Source organism: Artibeus jamaicensis, unplaced genomic scaffold, assembly GCF_021234435.1.
Source record: "Artibeus jamaicensis isolate MK-2021 breed Jamaican fruit bat unplaced genomic scaffold, CSHL_Jam_final contig_956, whole genome shotgun sequence".
Taxonomy (NCBI): Eukaryota; Metazoa; Chordata; class Mammalia; order Chiroptera; family Phyllostomidae; genus Artibeus; species Artibeus jamaicensis.
Window position 1 is genome coordinate 1815650 of NW_026522021.1, and position 16862 is coordinate 1832511.

Genomic DNA, 16862 nt, shown 5'->3' on the forward strand with positions numbered 1-16862 from the left:
TGAGGACGGTGATTTGGGAATCCATCCGGACCCCTCACTCTCTCAGACCCATCCACCTTTTTTATTTACCCTTGCTTCCTAGACTTTTCTATACTCCTCCCTGTTTCAACCCTGTTGTGTCATTTCCACTCCGCATTTTTCAGCGCTAGTTTGAGGGCACTGTAAGTCCCCAATACTTAATGTTTGTTGAATGATTGTGTGCACGGTCGCTCCGGGGCTATCTAAGCTGAGATCGTTGCCTTGGGGAACCCCAGGGCCACCCTCCATCCTCAAAAGTTTCCCTCAAACAAGGTCCCCTGCGTCAACGAGGGGATAATGGGCTAATCCAGAAGAATCTTAAATTTGCAGGAAGATAATGAGCACTTTTGTGCGGCCCTCTGGGCTGCTGGGTGTGCTTCTCTGCTTCCTGGTGTCCCCGGGGGTCTGGCCTGCCGCAGGGGTCCCTGGGCCCCGGCCCGAACACGCGGGATCCGGGCCGGGCACACAGGCTTGGTGCAGGTCTGGGCGGTCCCCGGGCTCCGCGCCCACCGCCCCTCCCCCTTCTCCAAACTTTCTCCGAACTTCCCGACCTGCTCCACTGGGCGCCCCACTCCGCTTCCCTCATGAATTATTCAGCACCCCGCGATCCAATCAGCGCGCCCCGGGCCCCAGTCCTAGTCAGGGCTGGGGGCGGCTCCACCAGCCTCCCGAGCGCGCCCCTCCCTCCTCCGCAGGGCGCCGCCTGGCCGAGTCCCAGCCCGGCCCAGCAGCTCCCCAACCCCGATCCGCAGTCCTCCTCTCTCCGGCTTAGTCCTTACTTCTGCTTCCACACACCCCGCCGGCGCGGAGCGCACTCGGCCCGCGGCGCGAGCAGCACCGCTCCCACGAAGGGGGGGGGGGTGAAAGCGCGAGGCAGACACACCCCCCAACCAGCCGGGGCGGGACCCCGAGGCCCCGGAGGGACCCCGACTCCAGCCACGTCTCTCTCTGCTCCCGTCCGGCGCGTCCCCTACAAGGACGCCCCCCGCCCGCCTGCGCGGTGGGGACGCGGAGCCACACCTGGGCGCCGCCGCCCGGTGCTCTGCGCGCCCGCATGGGCCCGCGCTGAGACTCCGACCGAGAGTCAGGCGCGGGGAACCACATCCACCCGCTCAGGGGGGATTCCGACCTGGGGGGGCTAGCGCCCCCCAAACTCAGATCGGATCCAACAGGAGTGAGGTGGCGCCATGGAGCTCCGGGCTCTGCTCTGCTGGGCTTCACTCGCAGCTGCTTTAGAAGGTGAGTTTCCTTAGGGGCACCCCGCCACTCCTGGGGCCCCCAAAGTTGGGCCTCGGAGTGCAGGGCCCCGACCTCTCCCTACCTTGCTCGGCACCTCAACTCCGAACTTCGGACCAATAGTACTAGACCGGGCGGGGGGCGGGGGAGAGGCAGCACAGCGGGGAGTGGAGTTTTCTTTTGTTTGGGAAAGAGATGGAGTCGGGCCCCGTCCCGGGACTTGCCCCAGCCCCGGCTCCCCAAACTCTCACTCGTGACTCCAGACACCTTTGGCCGGCCTTTCCTTTTCTTTCTACTCAAACCTTCAAAACTCTCTCCAAAGTTTCTGACCCTCCCCACTCCTGCCAAAAAGAAGGAGAGGTTTCTGGAGGAACAACTGCAGACAAGGCAGAATTTTGTGCTAGGCCGTAAACTGCCCCCACCCCTCATTTCCTTAGCATTCACACCTTGATCCTCCAATTCCACTGCCTCTGTCAGAATGGCCACCCTCTGCACTCACACTCCAAACAAATCTCCCAAAGCCACGGCCTGTACCGCAGAGAGGCCCCCTTCCTGGTTTCCCCAGGCTGCACCCCAGCCCTTTAAATGCTCCCTAGACCCCAGCCCTGCCCAAGTGCTAGACAAGCTGGCTCCCCTCCAACCCTGCCCACCAGCAGAACTGACCTGTGCTGCCCTAACTCAGCCTGGTGACCACCTACCTCGTTGTCTATCTACACATTTCTAATGTTTCTATATTCTCCCCAAATGTTTCTTCATCCATGAGTCTCTCCCCTCCCCTCACCCCCTAGAGGGGGAACCAAGAGCCCTATAAACCCTCCTTCTATATCCCTAATCTCCTTTCAATGAGTTGCCTCCTATCCCCCTTCACTGCCTGAAATCAAAGGGGTCTCTGGAGAGGGGGTTTTGGGGGCTGCTGAGGAGGGGGAATCAAAGGCAGTTAGAAACCCTCTCCCCCAGGCTGGGCAGCGCTGCTCTGGGCTGGGGATCAAAGGCTAGGTGTGGAGAGAGGGAAGACTGGCCGGGTTCTGAGAAAGAAGGGGGAAAGACTGGGAGAGAAAGGAAAGCAGAGCAAAGAGAAAACCCACCAGGATGAAGTGGGGCGAGAGGGAAAAAACATGCAAAGAGGAAAAGGGAATCAGTCAATCTGCTGTTACCAAAAGGCTTTCTGAGCCTCAGGGCCAGGCTGACGGCTTTAGATTTTCTTGGTTCCTACAGCCCTGGGGGTAGGAGGGATGACTATTGTCCCATTTTGCAGCTGAAGAGCCTGAGGCTTAGAAGAGTTAAGTAACTTATCCAAGGCTGGGCACACCAGTGAAGTTGAAAAGTGGGTGACAAAAAACAAGGAGAGAGCAAGAGAAATGGAGGTGGGCAGGGAGCTGGGGAGAGATAGGTGAAAGGCCAGAAAACAGACATGTCAAAGAGAACTCCAAGAGGAGGCAAGACCCAGATAGAGTAAGAGAAAGTGAGCTGCTCAGAGTGCAGGGGGCAGCCCTGAAACAGAGACAGTGTGTAAATTGGAGACAGGAAAACACTATCCAGGCTGGAACAATGGAGGGTGGAGACGGCAGGCTCAATCCACCCCTTTCCCAGAACCCGGGCATCCTGTCCCCAGTGTGCTGGGCTGTCTCCTGCCACCCATGGGGACCAGGGCCTTACCTGGGGCTGGCCCCGTTCACCTGATTCCTTGCCCTCTGTGGATAGCACTTGCTCCCTGGGAGGAGGCTGCCCAACCCACCTGCCTTCCCTTCTCTCCAACATCCCGCATTGGGAAGTGGGAACCAGGTCCCAGGTGTGCTGCTGGTCTCCAAGGGGATTCCCCTACCCTCCCTCCACCCTGTGCTGCCAGGGCCTGTGCAGTTTCCCCTAATCCCCACCTTCTGCCAGAGCCCCACCCCTCCCTGGTGCCCCTCCCCCAGTCCGAGCAGAGCCAGGTGTGTTCTGTGCCCCCCCATACACACACACACACCCCTAAAGTCTCCTCCCCTTTTCCTTCCCATAACCAAATCCAGATGTGAGGCCTCTGCAGGCAGGGGCCAGGGCGGGAACCCAAGCATCCCAGCCTCCAGCACTTCCCCTTCTGACAGCAGCCACAGCAGAGAGCTGGGGGGGGAGAGGGGAGGGAGTGGGGGTGCGGGCTGGGCCTCAGGAGCTAAGCAGTACCTCCCGGGATCTGAAGGACTAGAGTGTTGGGTCCTACAATGGGCGGGGACATGGAAGAGGAGTGGTGTTGGGGGCAGGGAGGCAGTGACTTGGGAATTGGGGAAGGGACTGTGGAGGCCCTGGCAGGTCCTTTAAGGAGGGTGTCCCCATGCCAGCAGCCCTTTGCCCACCAGAGTCAGGGCCAGATCAGGAGTCTCGCTTAATCCTTTCTGAGCTGTTGACCCTTCTTCCCTTCCAGTGTTTGCACCTTCCCCTGTCCTCCAGGGTACAGCGGTTGAGGAAGGTCTAAATCTGGGAGTCCTGAGGGCCAGTGAGCCTGCCAGCTGTTAGGAGTGGAGTTGGCATTCAGAAAAAGAGCTGAGAAGTAGGAGGGCAGGGCTCACTCCCCTCTTTACCTCTTGTCTTAGTCTGACTGACTTTCCAGATTGAAGCTAATAGGACCTCCCCCCTTCTCCGTTCCCAGGCATCTGGTCTGCCTAGTGTCTCCCCTAAGCAGTGGCTAACTGTCTATCTGTCTTAGAGACCCTGCTGAACACAAAATTGGAAACTGCTGATCTGAAGTGGGTGACGTTTCCTCAGGTGGAGGGGCAGGTAAGAGCTGGGCCCAGGAGCTGGGGTTCAGAAGGGAAACTGACAAACAAGGACCACCAGTGCCCACTTGCTCCTGATACCACTGCCTAGATCACAGCAGCAGGACCTGGTGTCCTCTGAGCTCTTGCTCTTGGAGGTCCCCTTCCCGAGCCACCCCAGCCACTTCTGCTTGATGACAAACACCCTCCCGCTGACATTAAAGCCATAAGGCAGTCCTCACGCCGACTCCCCGTCTGCCTACAGTGGGAGGAGCTGAGCGGCCTGGATGAGGAGCAGCACAGCGTTCGGACGTATGAGGTGTGTGATGTGCAGCGTGCCCCAGGCCTGGCCCACTGGCTACGCACAGGTTGGATTCCCCGGCGAGGTGCCGTCCATGTGTATGCCACGCTTCGCTTCACCATGCTCGAGTGCCTGTCCCTGCCCCGGGCTGGGCGCTCCTGCAAGGAGACCTTTACAGTCTTCTACTTCGAGAGTGATGCTGACACAGCCACAGCCCTCACCCCAGCCTGGATGGAGAACCCCTACATCAAGGTACCATAGCCACCAGCCAGGGCGGGGCCAGGGCAGGCCTGTGGTCTAGGGACAGTGGAGGTGAACTTCTAAGGTCCGCTTGGTTGGAGCACTGGAGGCAGGAGCCTCGGGTCTGGGGAGGGAAGAAGGCAGTCTGCTGGCGGAGCAGCGGCGTGCAGGTGGGCTGCTGCTGGCCTGGCCCCCAGGGAAGGTCCTCTCGGTCACCCCACTCTGCTGCTCTCAGGCCACCCTACACTTCCCCCTTTACCCTCCTACCCCTCACCCCGGAAGGCCTTCTCTCTGCCTCTTCTACTCACCTACTATGCCTTCTGTGTTCCACCCCCGGGTCTCCCCTGGGCTGCCTTCGCTGAGGTGCCCCACTCTGGGGTCCCGTCTGTCATCACATTCATCATATTTTGTAGCTTATCTGGGTTTCCTTCGTTTCTGTTTCCTCTGCACTGCGTTCAGGGTATACAGTAGGTGTTGGTGAATTTTTGTAGGATGAGTGGAGGAACAGAAAGGAGTGGTGTAGGACAGAGCTGGACCTGTTGTAGGAGCTCAGCAAGTGTTCCTGAACAATGCAAGGGCCTGCAGGGAAGTGGGTTGAGAAAGGTGGAGAGAATGTTCTGGAACAGAATCCAAGGAGGTCATGGGCAGGGTAAGCTAGCAAGAAAAAGACAGTCCGCCGGGTCCTTGGGCAGTGGAGGACGGCAGCGGTTAAGTCTCTTCTTTGACCCCAAAGGTAGACACGGTGGCTGCCGAGCACCTGACCCGGAAGCGCCCTGGGGCTGAGGCCACCGGTAAGGTGAACATCAAGACGCTGCGTCTGGGCCCACTCACCAAGGCCGGCTTCTACCTGGCTTTCCAGGACCAGGGCGCCTGCATGGCCCTGCTGTCCCTGCACCTCTTCTACAAGAAGTGTGCCCAGCTGACCGTGAACCTCACCCGCTTCCCGGAGACTGTGCCTCGTGAGCTTGTGGTGCCAGTGACGGGGAGTTGTGTGGCTGATGCCATCCCTGTCCCGGGCCCTAGTCCCAGTCTCTACTGCCGGGAAGATGGCCAGTGGGCCGAGCAGCCAGTCATGGGCTGCAGCTGTGCTCCAGGGTTCGAGGCCACCGAGGGGAATACCAGATGCCGAGGTGAGAGGGGGCATGTCCGCAAGAAAGCATTGCCAATCCATAAGGAGGAGAAGGTCCTATGCCCTGTTTTTGGACTCACTTCTTAAATTTCCATTTTGAACATTTTTTGCCCTCCTGGGCACCCCGTTCCTGGAGGGCCTGTTTTCACGCCCCCCTCCCTTTACCCCCTCAGTATAGTTCAGAGCCCATCCTCACTTGCACACTCTCCCTGATATGTCCACTCCTTTCTGGACACAGGAGGCTAGCCAAGGGTGCAGCACTGTCCTCGGGTGTGGGGCACTCTGATGGGCTCAGAGGACAAAGGTGTCATGGTCTCTCTTCTTGTTCATTGTGGGTCCTGGGTATTTTCACAGCCCATTATGACAGATGATGCGAGAGTGTCAAATTCTGTTTGCTCCTCACCACTTTGGTATTATGGAAGCTGTTAGACCAGCCACCATGTCTTGTTAATAAAAAAGCACACACACTTCTGTGTCATAACCTTTTCTTCATATTTTTAAAAAACTTTTAAAGATTTTATTCATTTATCTTTATAGGGGAAGGGAAGGAGAGAGGGAGAGAAATATCAATGTATGGTTGCCTCTCGTGTGCCCCCCGCTGGGAACTGGCCTGCAACCCAGGCATGTGCCCTGACTGGGAATCAAACCACAATTCTTTGGTTCGCAGGCCCGAGCTCAATCCACTGAGCTACACCAGCCAGGGCTTTTCTTCATATTTTGATCATTGTATTCAACTTACTTGCATTCCTTTATAACCCGGTGTGTTTTGTGGTTAGCACTGAAACCATCTTTCTGAGCAGCGCTCTTCGGGTGTCACCAGCCCGCTGGAGAGTGCCCATGGCGTGGTGTGAGGGTTGGTTCCCCATCTGGAGGCGCTCTCCTCCTGGTGGAGATGAGGCTTCCGAGCTCCTGCGCTGCTTCCCCTCGGCACTTCGTGTAGCCTTAAGAGCAGCTGCATGTTTTGGATGCATCTTTCAGTGTGTGCTTTCTCTCTCTCTCTCAGCCTGTGCCCAGGGCACCTTCAAACCTCTGTCTGGGGAAGGGTCCTGTCAGCCATGCCCAGCCAACAGCCACTCCAACACCATCGGCTCACCTGTCTGTCAGTGCCGCAATGGGTACTTTCGGGCCCGCACAGACCCCCGCAGTGCGCCCTGTACCAGTAAGTGACCATTGACCCCTGGGTGGACCCCCATTCCAGTCCCCATCTTCCCAGGCCTTCCTCCTCTTGACCCTGCCAAGTCAGTGTGGCTGCCCATCTGCCCCACTGCCCACCCCTCATCTGCTTGGCCTCCGTCTGATTCTCTGGTTTCCTGCAGCCCCTCCATCGGCTCCAAGAAGCGTGGTTTCCCGCCTAAACGGCTCCTCCCTACGCCTGGAATGGAGCGCCCCCCTCGAGTCAGGTGGCCGAGAGGATCTCACCTATGCACTCCACTGCCGGGAGTGCCATCCTGGGGGGTCCTGCACATCCTGTGGAGGCGACCTGACCTTCGACCCAGGTCCCCGGGACCTGGTGGAGCCCTGGGTTGCAATTCGTGGGCTGCGTCCTGACTTCACTTATACCTTCGAGGTCACTGCCTTGAATGGGGTATCTTCCTTAGCCACCGGGCCCGTCCCACTTGAAGCTGTGAACGTCACCACAGACCGTGAGGGTGAGCCTGGGGGTTGGGGCAGCTGGTGGTCAGATGGGAGAGGTGGCGGTGGGAGAGGCTAGCAAGTCCTGAAGGGAAAAGAGGCAGAGGCTGTGCAGTGGTGTCCCCAAGAAATATAGAGGGTCAGGGCTTTGGGAGCAAGAGGCAGAGAGAGAAAAAGATGCAACGGCAAGCTAGAGAGTTGAAGATGGGAGCCAGGAGGAGTTCTTGACATACCCGGAGGACCAAGACAGTTGCAGGTAGCAGAGGAGTCGGAAAGGCAAAAGACAGACCTGCCATGCAGAAGGACCCCAGCATGTCCTGTCTCTCACAGTGCCTCCCCCAGTGTCTGACATCCGGGTGACTCGGTCCTCACCAAGCAGCTTGAGCTTGACATGGGCTGTTCCCAGGGCACCCAGTGGAGCAGTGCTGGACTATGAGGTCAAGTACTATGAGAAGGTGAGATGGGGCACCACCCCTGGGGCTGGGGGTGGGCAGTGAGACGTGCTCCCGAGTGGGACACCTGAATTGCAGGCACTGAATTCCAGCTCTGCCACTTACTATCTGGAGACCCCGGGCCAGCCTCTTGGCCTCTCTGAGCTCGGTATCCTCATCTGTAAAATAGTTGTGATAACGGTACCAACCCCACAGAATTGCTGCAACAATTAAATGAGACAGTGAATGCAAAATTCTCAGCACAGTGCACAGAAGTGAGCACAAAGGCCTCGCCTGCTACGTAATGGGATTAAGGTGCTAGCGATGGGGCTGCAGGGCAGGGGGAGGCTGGAAGAGCAGGAGAAACTGCAGGCCTGTACTTACAGCCAACCCCTCCTCCTCCCCGACAGGGTTCAGGGAACCCCAGCAGTGTTCGGTTCCTGAAGACTTCAGAAAACCGAGCAGAGCTGCAGGGGCTGAAGCGGGGAGCCAGCTACCTGGTCCAGGTGCGGGCTCGCTCCGAGGCCGGCTATGGACCCTTTAGCGAGGAGCACCATAGCCAGACCCAGCAGCATGGTGAGCCTGGGAACAGCCTAGGTGGCGGCGCTGCTCCCGAAGGACCCCCAGAGTCACGCCCCTAGGCTCCTCTTTCTCTCAACTGAGAGGCAATTTTGGCCTGGTGAGGACAGCGTAGGATGCACAGACCCAAACCAACAACTGAGTGTGAAGACCTGCTCGGCAACCTTCCCTCAGCTGTGTGACCGCTGGCCAAAACTTGACCTCAGAGCCCCAGCTCTCTCACCCAAAGAAATGGAAAAACGAGGCCTCTCTCACAGGGCTCCAGGGAATCAGTGAGATGACACCTATTGTAATATTTTAATTTTAGGTTTTTTTAACAGTTTCATTGAGATATGCTTCATCTACCATACAATTCAGCCATTTAAAATGTTTAATTCATTGGCTTTTAGTATGTCCACAGAATGGTGCAGCCATCACGATGAAGGTTAGAACATTTCAGTGCCCCAAAAAGAGACCCTGTACCCCTTCCACAACCTCCTAGCCCCTGGCAAATGCTAATCTACTTTCGGTCTCTACGGGTTTTCCTGTTCTGGACGTTTCATATAAATGGGATTGTATAGTACGCAGCCCTTTGTTTTACTGGCTCCCTTCTCTTACCGTGATGTTTCCAAGACTCGCCCGAGTTGCGGCAGGTGTCACCGCGGCAGGGGCACACTCTGTTCACATGGCCGTTGATGGACTTATGGGTTGTTTCCACTTTGGGGCTATAAATATAAACCCTTTTATTTTTACTTAGCCTTCAAACCTTTCATTCAAATGGGACTTTTGGCTGGCACCAGGACTTAAAATAGAATAAGATCAAACCAGCTCTGACAGTAATAAGGCTGGGGAACCTTGCCCTGAGGGATGCTGGAGGGGCCCACCGCCTGTGGAAAGCAGTTTGAAAATCACCCTGCTTCTCCAACCCCACCTCTCCTTTGTCCTCTCCTACTTGTCACAACGTCCTCAGGAGAACCACAGCTCATTCAGGAGACCTGCGTAGAGCCCTTGGGGACCATCAGGTTCTCCTGATCACGTTTTTTTCTCCCCCAGAGAGTGGGAACTGGAGGGAGCAGCTGGCCCTGATTGCAGGCACTGCGGTCGTGGGCGTGGTGCTGGTCCTGGTAGTCATTGTCATCGCTGTTCTCTGCCTCAGGTGAGGGCTCTGAGTCCCTGGAGGCCCCTGGAGGGTAAGATGTCCACCTGCCCTCTTGCCCCAGGACAAGCCTCCCTCCGTGCCCCCAAGAGCCCATTTCCACTTAGAATCTTTCTCAGTCGCTGCTCTTTTTCCCATCCTGTCCCTCTGGGAACATAAGTATGTGACTCAGTTTACCTTGTCCTTCCCCTGGCTATAGGAAGCAGAGCAGTGGAAGAGAAGCTGAATACTCAGACAAGCACGGACAGTATCTTATTGGGCACGGTAGGTAGCCTTGGTTGGGGGCGCCCTGGGAGCCAAGAAAGGAAACAGTGCGGGGGCAAGGTTGTGAGCCAAGAATTGGGCATCTGAGTGCAGGGGAAGTTACTCGCCTAATGGGCCCTGCATGATGCCTCAGGTACTAAGGTCTACATTGACCCCTTCACTTATGAAGATCCTAATGAGGCTGTGAGGGAATTTGCAAAAGAGATCGATGTCTCCTATGTCAAGATTGAAGAGGTGATTGGTGCAGGTGAGAGGCAAGATGCCTGGAGGCCTGGGAGCAGAATGGGTGGGCAGGGAAGGCCAGGAGAGCTGACCCTCCACACCCTTCCTAAAGGTGAGTTTGGGGAAGTGTGCCGGGGACGGCTCAAGGCTCCAGGGAAGAAGGAGAGCTGCGTGGCCATCAAGACCCTGAAGGGTGGTTACACAGAACGGCAGCGGCGGGAGTTCCTGAGCGAGGCCTCCATCATGGGCCAGTTCGAGCACCCCAACATTATCCGTCTGGAGGGTGTGGTCACCAACAGCGTGCCGGTCATGATCCTCACTGAGTTCATGGAGAACGGTGCCCTGGACTCCTTCTTGCGGGTGAGCTCCCCTCCCCAGCCTCCTGAGTCCACCCACCGTGCTCCCCTAACACAGCCAGGGGACTCAGAACCAGGACAGGTGGTGGCTTCCACATCACCCCCTTCGCCCTTCATTCTCCCTTCAGGAAAGGCTGAGTCTCTGGGACTGGCCCTTTCTTCCAGTACGGGTGGGACGGGCCTCTCTATGGGGCAGCTGGCCCTGGGATGTGAGGGGTCATCCATCATTTGTCCTTTTAACAAGTACTTCCTGAGCACCTCCTTGCACACCAGCTACTGTCCTAGGCCCTGGGAATAAAGCCATGAGCATCTCTGCCCTTAGGGTGACAGTGTAATGGGGAAGACTGGAAATTAGGGAAACAAACAAGCTTTTATTAAACAAGTAGTTTCAGATGTGGAAATAAACAAGACCATGGAAAAGTGGCTGAGGAAAGTAGAGATAATGCCAAAACTCAAAGAATAATGAGAACTAAGTGAGAAAAGTGATTGAGAATGTAAATAAAAGTGCTTGGCACATTAAAAAAAAGAAAGAAAAGTATCTGGAGATGAGGGAGAAGAGCTTATTTTTGTCACTTCAACAGCTTTGCTGAATTTTATTATTTTTGTTAATTTTACATTGCATTTTTATTTTAATCCTCACTTGAGGATATGTTTATTGATTTTAGAGAGAGAAAAGGCGGGGGGAAGAGGGAGAGGGAGAGAAAGAAACATTGATGAGAAACATCAATCAGTTGCTGCCTGTAAGCACCCCAACCAGAGATTGAACCCGCCACCTAGGTATGTGCCCTGACCAGGGATCGAACCTGCAACCAACCGTTTGGTGTAGGGGACTATGCTCCAATCAGCTGAGCCACCCGGCCAGGGCACCTCACATATTTTTTTTTTAATCAAAACATTTTCTTACATAGCAAAATAACATTGCATTGAAAATAATTATAATTTTTTGATATCCTCTAATACGCTGTCGATATCTACATTTCCCCAGTTGTCCCCAAATGTCCCTTACTGCTGGCTTATCCAAACCACCATCCAGTTCAAGATCAAGCATTATACCTGGTGATTATTGTTTTTGAGTATCTTCTAAAGCCAGCGCAGTCTCTTCTCATGACCTTGACATGCAGAAGAGCTGGGCCACCTGTCCTCTTGAATGTCTCACTTTGTGGATTTATTAGAGTCTTCCCTGTGAGGTCATTTAGGTTGTTTCTCTGTATTTCCCATAAGAAGCTAATATTTTGATACATTCAAAATTAAATGTTGGTGGCCAGCCTATATCAGGAGTGCTGTGAATTTCACATGGCGCCCCACCAGGAGACACAGGCCACCTGGGTCTCACCATGAGTGATGCTGAGGTTGAGCTGGAGTAGTGTGATGATGACTGGCTCTCCATAGCGTACGTAGGAGTGTGTTCCATTGGTACCCAACAGAGATTCCATTTCAGGGAGGGGAAGGGGCCTATTTTAGAAGAGATGACACTGAATCCATGGGAAAGAGCCAGCCTTGAGAAGATGAGGTGGGGAAGAGTCATGTTGGGGGCAAGAACTCGACAGAGAAGCAGGAAGGCAGGTGGGGCTGAACCTGGGGAGCCGAGGAACCATGGTGGATCTTGATGTAGGTGGTGGCCCTGCCACGTGGGTCTTGTGGCCTTGGTCAGGAATTTTGATTTGATTAGTTCAAGAAGCCTTTCAGGGGGTTTCAGGAGGAGATCCCTTTGGTGGGTGCTGTGGAGAGGAGGTGGAAGGAAGCCAGGAACCAGTGAGGAGACTTGCAGTCATTCAGGCTGTGAGAGGTTGCAGTGGGGTGCTGAAAAAGGCTGGATTTGGGGTATCTTTTGGAGGCAGGGCCAGCAGAACTTGCAGATGGATTGTAAGTGGCAGGTGGGGCGAGAGAAAGGAAGGAATCATGGAGGCCCCTAGGTCTATACTCTGAGCATAGGCAAATGATGTTTCCACAAACAGATTCAAGGAATTTCCATAAACTGGGTTCAGCCTTGGCAGATTGATTCGGAATTTGGTTTTGGACTCTGTGTCCCTGGCCCTGTGGGGCTACTGAGGATCCCCGCCATGCTAACTGAACCTAGAAGATGGGATTGGTTAACCATTCCAAATGGTTGGTTTACCTGGTGAGAGCTGTAAAAATCGATGTTGGGGTTTAGACCTTGATTTTGGCACTGTGGTTGCTGATGGACCCTGATTTTCTCCCTGTTCTCTTGCATACTACACACAGTTGGTCCGAGAGGGCTGAGCTAGATTTTGGCTGAATTGGCATAAATTTGTCCCCACCTGTATAAGAGAGTGCACAGAGCATACCCTTGCCAGAACTCTGGTTGTGTTAAATGAAAAGAATACGTTAGATCAAAAGCATTTGTTGAGTATGTCCTGGGTGTAATGCACTGTACTGTGTTAAAAGGAAGAAAAATTTAAAGTCTTTTGCAATCTAATTAAGAGAGAGTGAATATGTGTATTTGAAACTGGGACAGTTATAAGCACTGTGTTATGATAGCGGAGTGAGAGCTCAGAATCAGGATGAGAGAAAGGACGGCCTACCTGGGAAGTCTACCGGCCTGGGTGTGAGATGGGCTTGCAATGTCAAATAGGATCTGGAATATGAAGAGAAGGGGAAATAGGGGGTGAGCTGCCCTAACCATGCCCCTCTCCTTTGTCTGGTCTCCAGCTGAACGACGGACAATTCACTGTCATCCAGCTGGTGGGCATGTTACGGGGCATTGCCTCGGGCATGAGATACCTTGCTGAGATGAGCTATGTACACCGGGACCTGGCTGCCCGCAACATCCTTGTCAACAGCAACCTTGTCTGCAAGGTCTCCGACTTTGGCCTTTCCCGATTCCTAGAGGAGAACTCTTCTGACCCCACCTACACAAGCTCTCTGGTGAGGCTGAGGGACTGACTTAGGAACTAGGTGCTTAGGACCCGGTGGGCACGGAAGGTTGAAAAGGTGGCTAGGGGTTTTGACAGTTCTGATTCAGGGATAAGATGGAGGAGCGGACCACGGAGGGAGTGGTCAGCTTAGGAAACCCCACTTCTGGGTGTTTAGGAAAAGAATGGAGTTGGGGAGCTGGGTGCTAGGTCCCAGAAAGGAAGGAGGCCCGAGCTGGGTGGAAAAGCAAAGGCCAGGAGCAGAGTGCCTGGATCTTGGGAGACCCTCAGCTCATCTTTGCTTTCCTCATCTTTAGGGAGGAAAGATTCCCATCCGATGGACAGCCCCTGAAGCCATTGCCTTCCGGAAGTTCACATCTGCCAGTGACGCCTGGAGCTATGGGATTGTGATGTGGGAGGTCATGTCGTTTGGGGAACGGCCATACTGGGATATGAGCAATCAGGATGTAAGTGTCCCTTGGACCTGCCATATTTTCTTGGGATATTCTCACCTGGGATATGGATGGGGGTGGGGTTTCCAGACAGTTCATCGCTGCTGGGTCCTTGAGATGATGAGGGTGACACAAAGAAGAATTGACCTTTGTACCCAAGAATTTGATAAAGAATGTTTGGTCACAGAAGGACACCGGGATGGAGGGCACAGTTGAGAGGTTACACATCTGAATCATAGCCCAAGAGCTGCTGGGGCATTAAGCCACAGCCAGCCTCAGCTGCAGCCAGCCTTAGCCCCAGCCAAAAGGATCCACAGATTTGCCATTCTGGAGGGCTGTAGCACCCAGCTGGCATCTGCGAAGTCACCATTTCCTTGGGATCCTTTGCATCCTCATTCTTCCTGGACATCTTCACCCAGTGCTTCTGTCATTCCAGGTGATCAATGCCATCGAACAGGACTACCGGCTCCCCCCTCCCCCAGACTGCCCCACTTCCCTGCACCAGCTCATGCTGGACTGTTGGCAAAAGGACCGGAACGCACGGCCCCGCTTCCCCCAGGTGGTCAGTGCCCTCGACAAGATGATCCGGAACCCTGCTAGCCTCAAAATCGTGGCCAGGGAGAATGGCGGGTGAGGACTCCTGAGAATGGGCCCTCCTTGCTGCACGCTGCCACCTCCACCCCTCCAGAATCTCCCCCAAATTACCCATCATTTGGGGGGGGGGGTATATGGGATTTTCTCTGCCTGCCTCTCCAAGGCTGGACTCAACACTGCCATTCCTGATATGATCCTGGTACTCAGCACATCCTCCCCATCCTTGTCTCCCAGGGCCTCACACCCACTCCTGGATCAGCGGCAGCCTCACTACTCAGCTTTTGGCTCTGTGGGTGAGTGGCTTCGAGCCATCAAGATGGGGAGATACGAAGAAAGTTTTGCAGCCGCTGGGTTTGGCTCCTTCGAGCTGGTCAGCCAGATCTCTGCTGAGTAAGTCATGGCAGGAACTGGAAGTGGGGGTTAGAGCCAAGCAGTCAGAGGAGCATCTGGGGACCATAATCCAGCCCACTGGTCAGCAGGGGCCTTTGGGGTCAACTCCGGGTGCCAACTTTTCTAGGGCCCCCTAAAAGCAGTAACAGCTGCTGGAGCTGAGAGCCCAGTGAGTCTTCCAGGCCAACTGTGCCCGCCTCACCCCCTTGCACCATTTCAATCCTGGAGCATCTTGCTCCCTGCCTGGCAATCTGTATCTATCTTTGTGCATCTATCTACATTCCAGACCCTGCTCTCACATTAACAATGTGTCGACTTTGGATGTTTTCCCACCCATAAAAGGAGAAGATTTGACTAGGTTTTGGAGAACCTTTCCAGCTTTAATGTTAAATGGTTGTATGATTCTGACACTTCCCAAATACTGTTTTTTCCCTAGTTGGCCTCTCTCTGATACGTCTTTCTGCCTTCCCACTTCTCTCCCCAGGACTTTTCTGGCCCCAGATTTGAATAACAGAAGGACTAGAAATCTGGAACCAGAGGGTCCTGGAGGTCCCTCTCCCTGGCAGGGCAGTCACGGGCCAGTCTGCCCCACCCGGCCTGGGCCCTCTCCCAAACTTCCTCCAACCCCTCCTTGACCTAGGTTCTTGCTCTTGATTTCCTACCTCTTCTTTTTTTTTTTTTTTTTCCCCTTATCTTAGTCTCCAGGCCTCAGAATGGAGGGGGAGGCAGTTTGTTTTACCCCTCCCTCCCCTTCCTCTCCACCCAGCCCTTCCCCTCTCTTTCTCTGGCCTTTTCTTTCTGACTTCTCCTTTCACCTCTAAAGCAATCTGTGCATCCCCTTCCCCCAACCTCATCTGGCGGGCCTTTCTTTTTCTCGTTTCTCCCTTTCTCTGATTCTCTGCCTTAATCCTTAGAGGAGCATCCATCCAGGTCCCAGCCCCGAGACCCCATCCCACTTCCCCACCTCCTGCCTTTCGACCTTCCCTTTTCCCTATCCCCAACTGCGGCTGCGCAGAATCGCTGCGGCCTGGCTCCGAAATCCTCCGGAAACTGCCGAGCAACTTTTGACGTGTGTCCCCTCCCCCCATGGTTTTCCTGATTGGCTGGTAATCCTGAGGCGGTGACCAAGTTTCAGCAGCTATAAGCTAGGAGAGCCGTCCCAATAGCCCTATGGCTTCACCTAGCTCTTTATTCTTTCCCAGGGACCTGCTCCGAATAGGAGTCACTCTGGCAGGACACCAGAAGAAAATCCTGGCCAGTGTTCAGCAAATGAAGTCCCAGGCCAAACCTGGAGTCCCAGGCGGGTCAGGAACACCAGCCTCTCAGTACTGACCTGTGCCTCCTTGCCTGGCCCCACAACTCTGGAGCAGCAGGAATTCCCATGCTGGGGACACGGCTCCCCTTCTTTTTGGGGCAGAGTTGGGTGGGGACCCAAGAGGCCCCCATCCCTATGCCCTATTGGATTGCACTTTGAACCTGTGGGGGCAGGGAGCTGGCAATTTGGAGAGACAGGATTTGGGGATTCTGCCATATGGGAGTGAGTATAAAAGTAACATGCCCCTCGGGTGGGGAACCCCGCCAAGGGTGTGGGAGCCCTTCCCTCAGGATTTTCCAGGGTGATTGGGTGCAATCCCTACAGCCTCCCTTTGATCCCCAGGTAGGGCCCCCAGGGTGCCTCTCCTCACCTTGAAGGGCCGCAGACCAAAGAGAAGAGGGTGACAAGCCTTTAAGCTCGGGAGTGGCGCACCAAGGTGGGAGGCAGGAAGGGGTGTCATGACCCAGTGACGAAATCACTGGACTGGATGTCCCAACTTTGCTGCTGTTGCCACCGTACTCACTTTTCCCTTGTAAATGCCCCTCCCCCATCTGCTGCCTTCATATTGAAGGTTTTTGAGTTTTAAGTTTTGGTTTTGGTCTTATTCTCTTTTGTTTTTTGTTTGTTTTTTTGTGTGTGTGTTTTGTTGTTGTAGGTTTTTTAACCGTCCTTGTCATAACGTTTTTGGGTTGGAAGGGACCTGTTCATTATCACTTCCTGTTCCCGCACGGGAGCAGGGACCCATCGTTGTGTCTGTTTTCAGAGCAGCGCCTCCGTACGCTGCTGTTTCCAGCCCCTCCAAGTACCCGCAAGCTGTGTCCGTGTGTGTGTGTGGGGGGGGGGGGGGGTTTCCGCGAGGTTGTGGTGGAAACCAGAGACAGACACCGGTTCTTGGAGGGGTTCTTAAATTATATTTAAAACAATTTTTTGTATAAATAAAAGAAAATGGGAAGTATTGCAGCTCTG

At 54.7% G+C, this 16862-nt stretch overlaps 1 protein-coding gene across 1 annotated transcript; it reads left to right on the forward strand.

Moving 5' to 3' along the window:
- Positions 1–718: 718 nt before the first annotated feature.
- EPHB4 (EPH receptor B4) lies at positions 719–16482 on the forward strand. Its single transcript, XM_037134956.2, has 17 exons — positions 719–1257; positions 3935–4005; positions 4249–4536; positions 5258–5654; positions 6657–6812; positions 6970–7302; positions 7616–7740; positions 8127–8292; positions 9328–9430; positions 9630–9694; positions 9828–9941; positions 10029–10276; positions 12943–13158; positions 13463–13612; positions 14034–14227; positions 14426–14581; positions 15784–16482. Exons 1-17 carry the CDS (start codon positions 1206–1208, stop codon positions 15911–15913), a joined length of 2964 nt encoding a protein of 987 aa, XP_036990851.2. The 5' UTR covers positions 719–1205; the 3' UTR covers positions 15914–16482.
- Positions 16483–16862: the final 380 nt, after the last annotated feature.

Bases quoted from the DNA above. Each gene is read 5' to 3' on its own strand.
- EPHB4 (XM_037134956.2), top strand. From the start codon at position 1,206: ATGGAGCTCCGGGCTCTGCTCTGCTGGGCTTCACTCGCAGCTGCTTTA. The intron at 6,813-6,969 runs GTAAGTGACCAT...GGTTTCCTGCAG, and splicing joins CCGCAGTGCGCCCTGTACCA to CCCCTCCATCGGCTCCAAGA. The intron at 9,942-10,028 runs GTGAGAGGCAAG...CCCTTCCTAAAG, and splicing joins TGAAGAGGTGATTGGTGCAG to GTGAGTTTGGGGAAGTGTGC.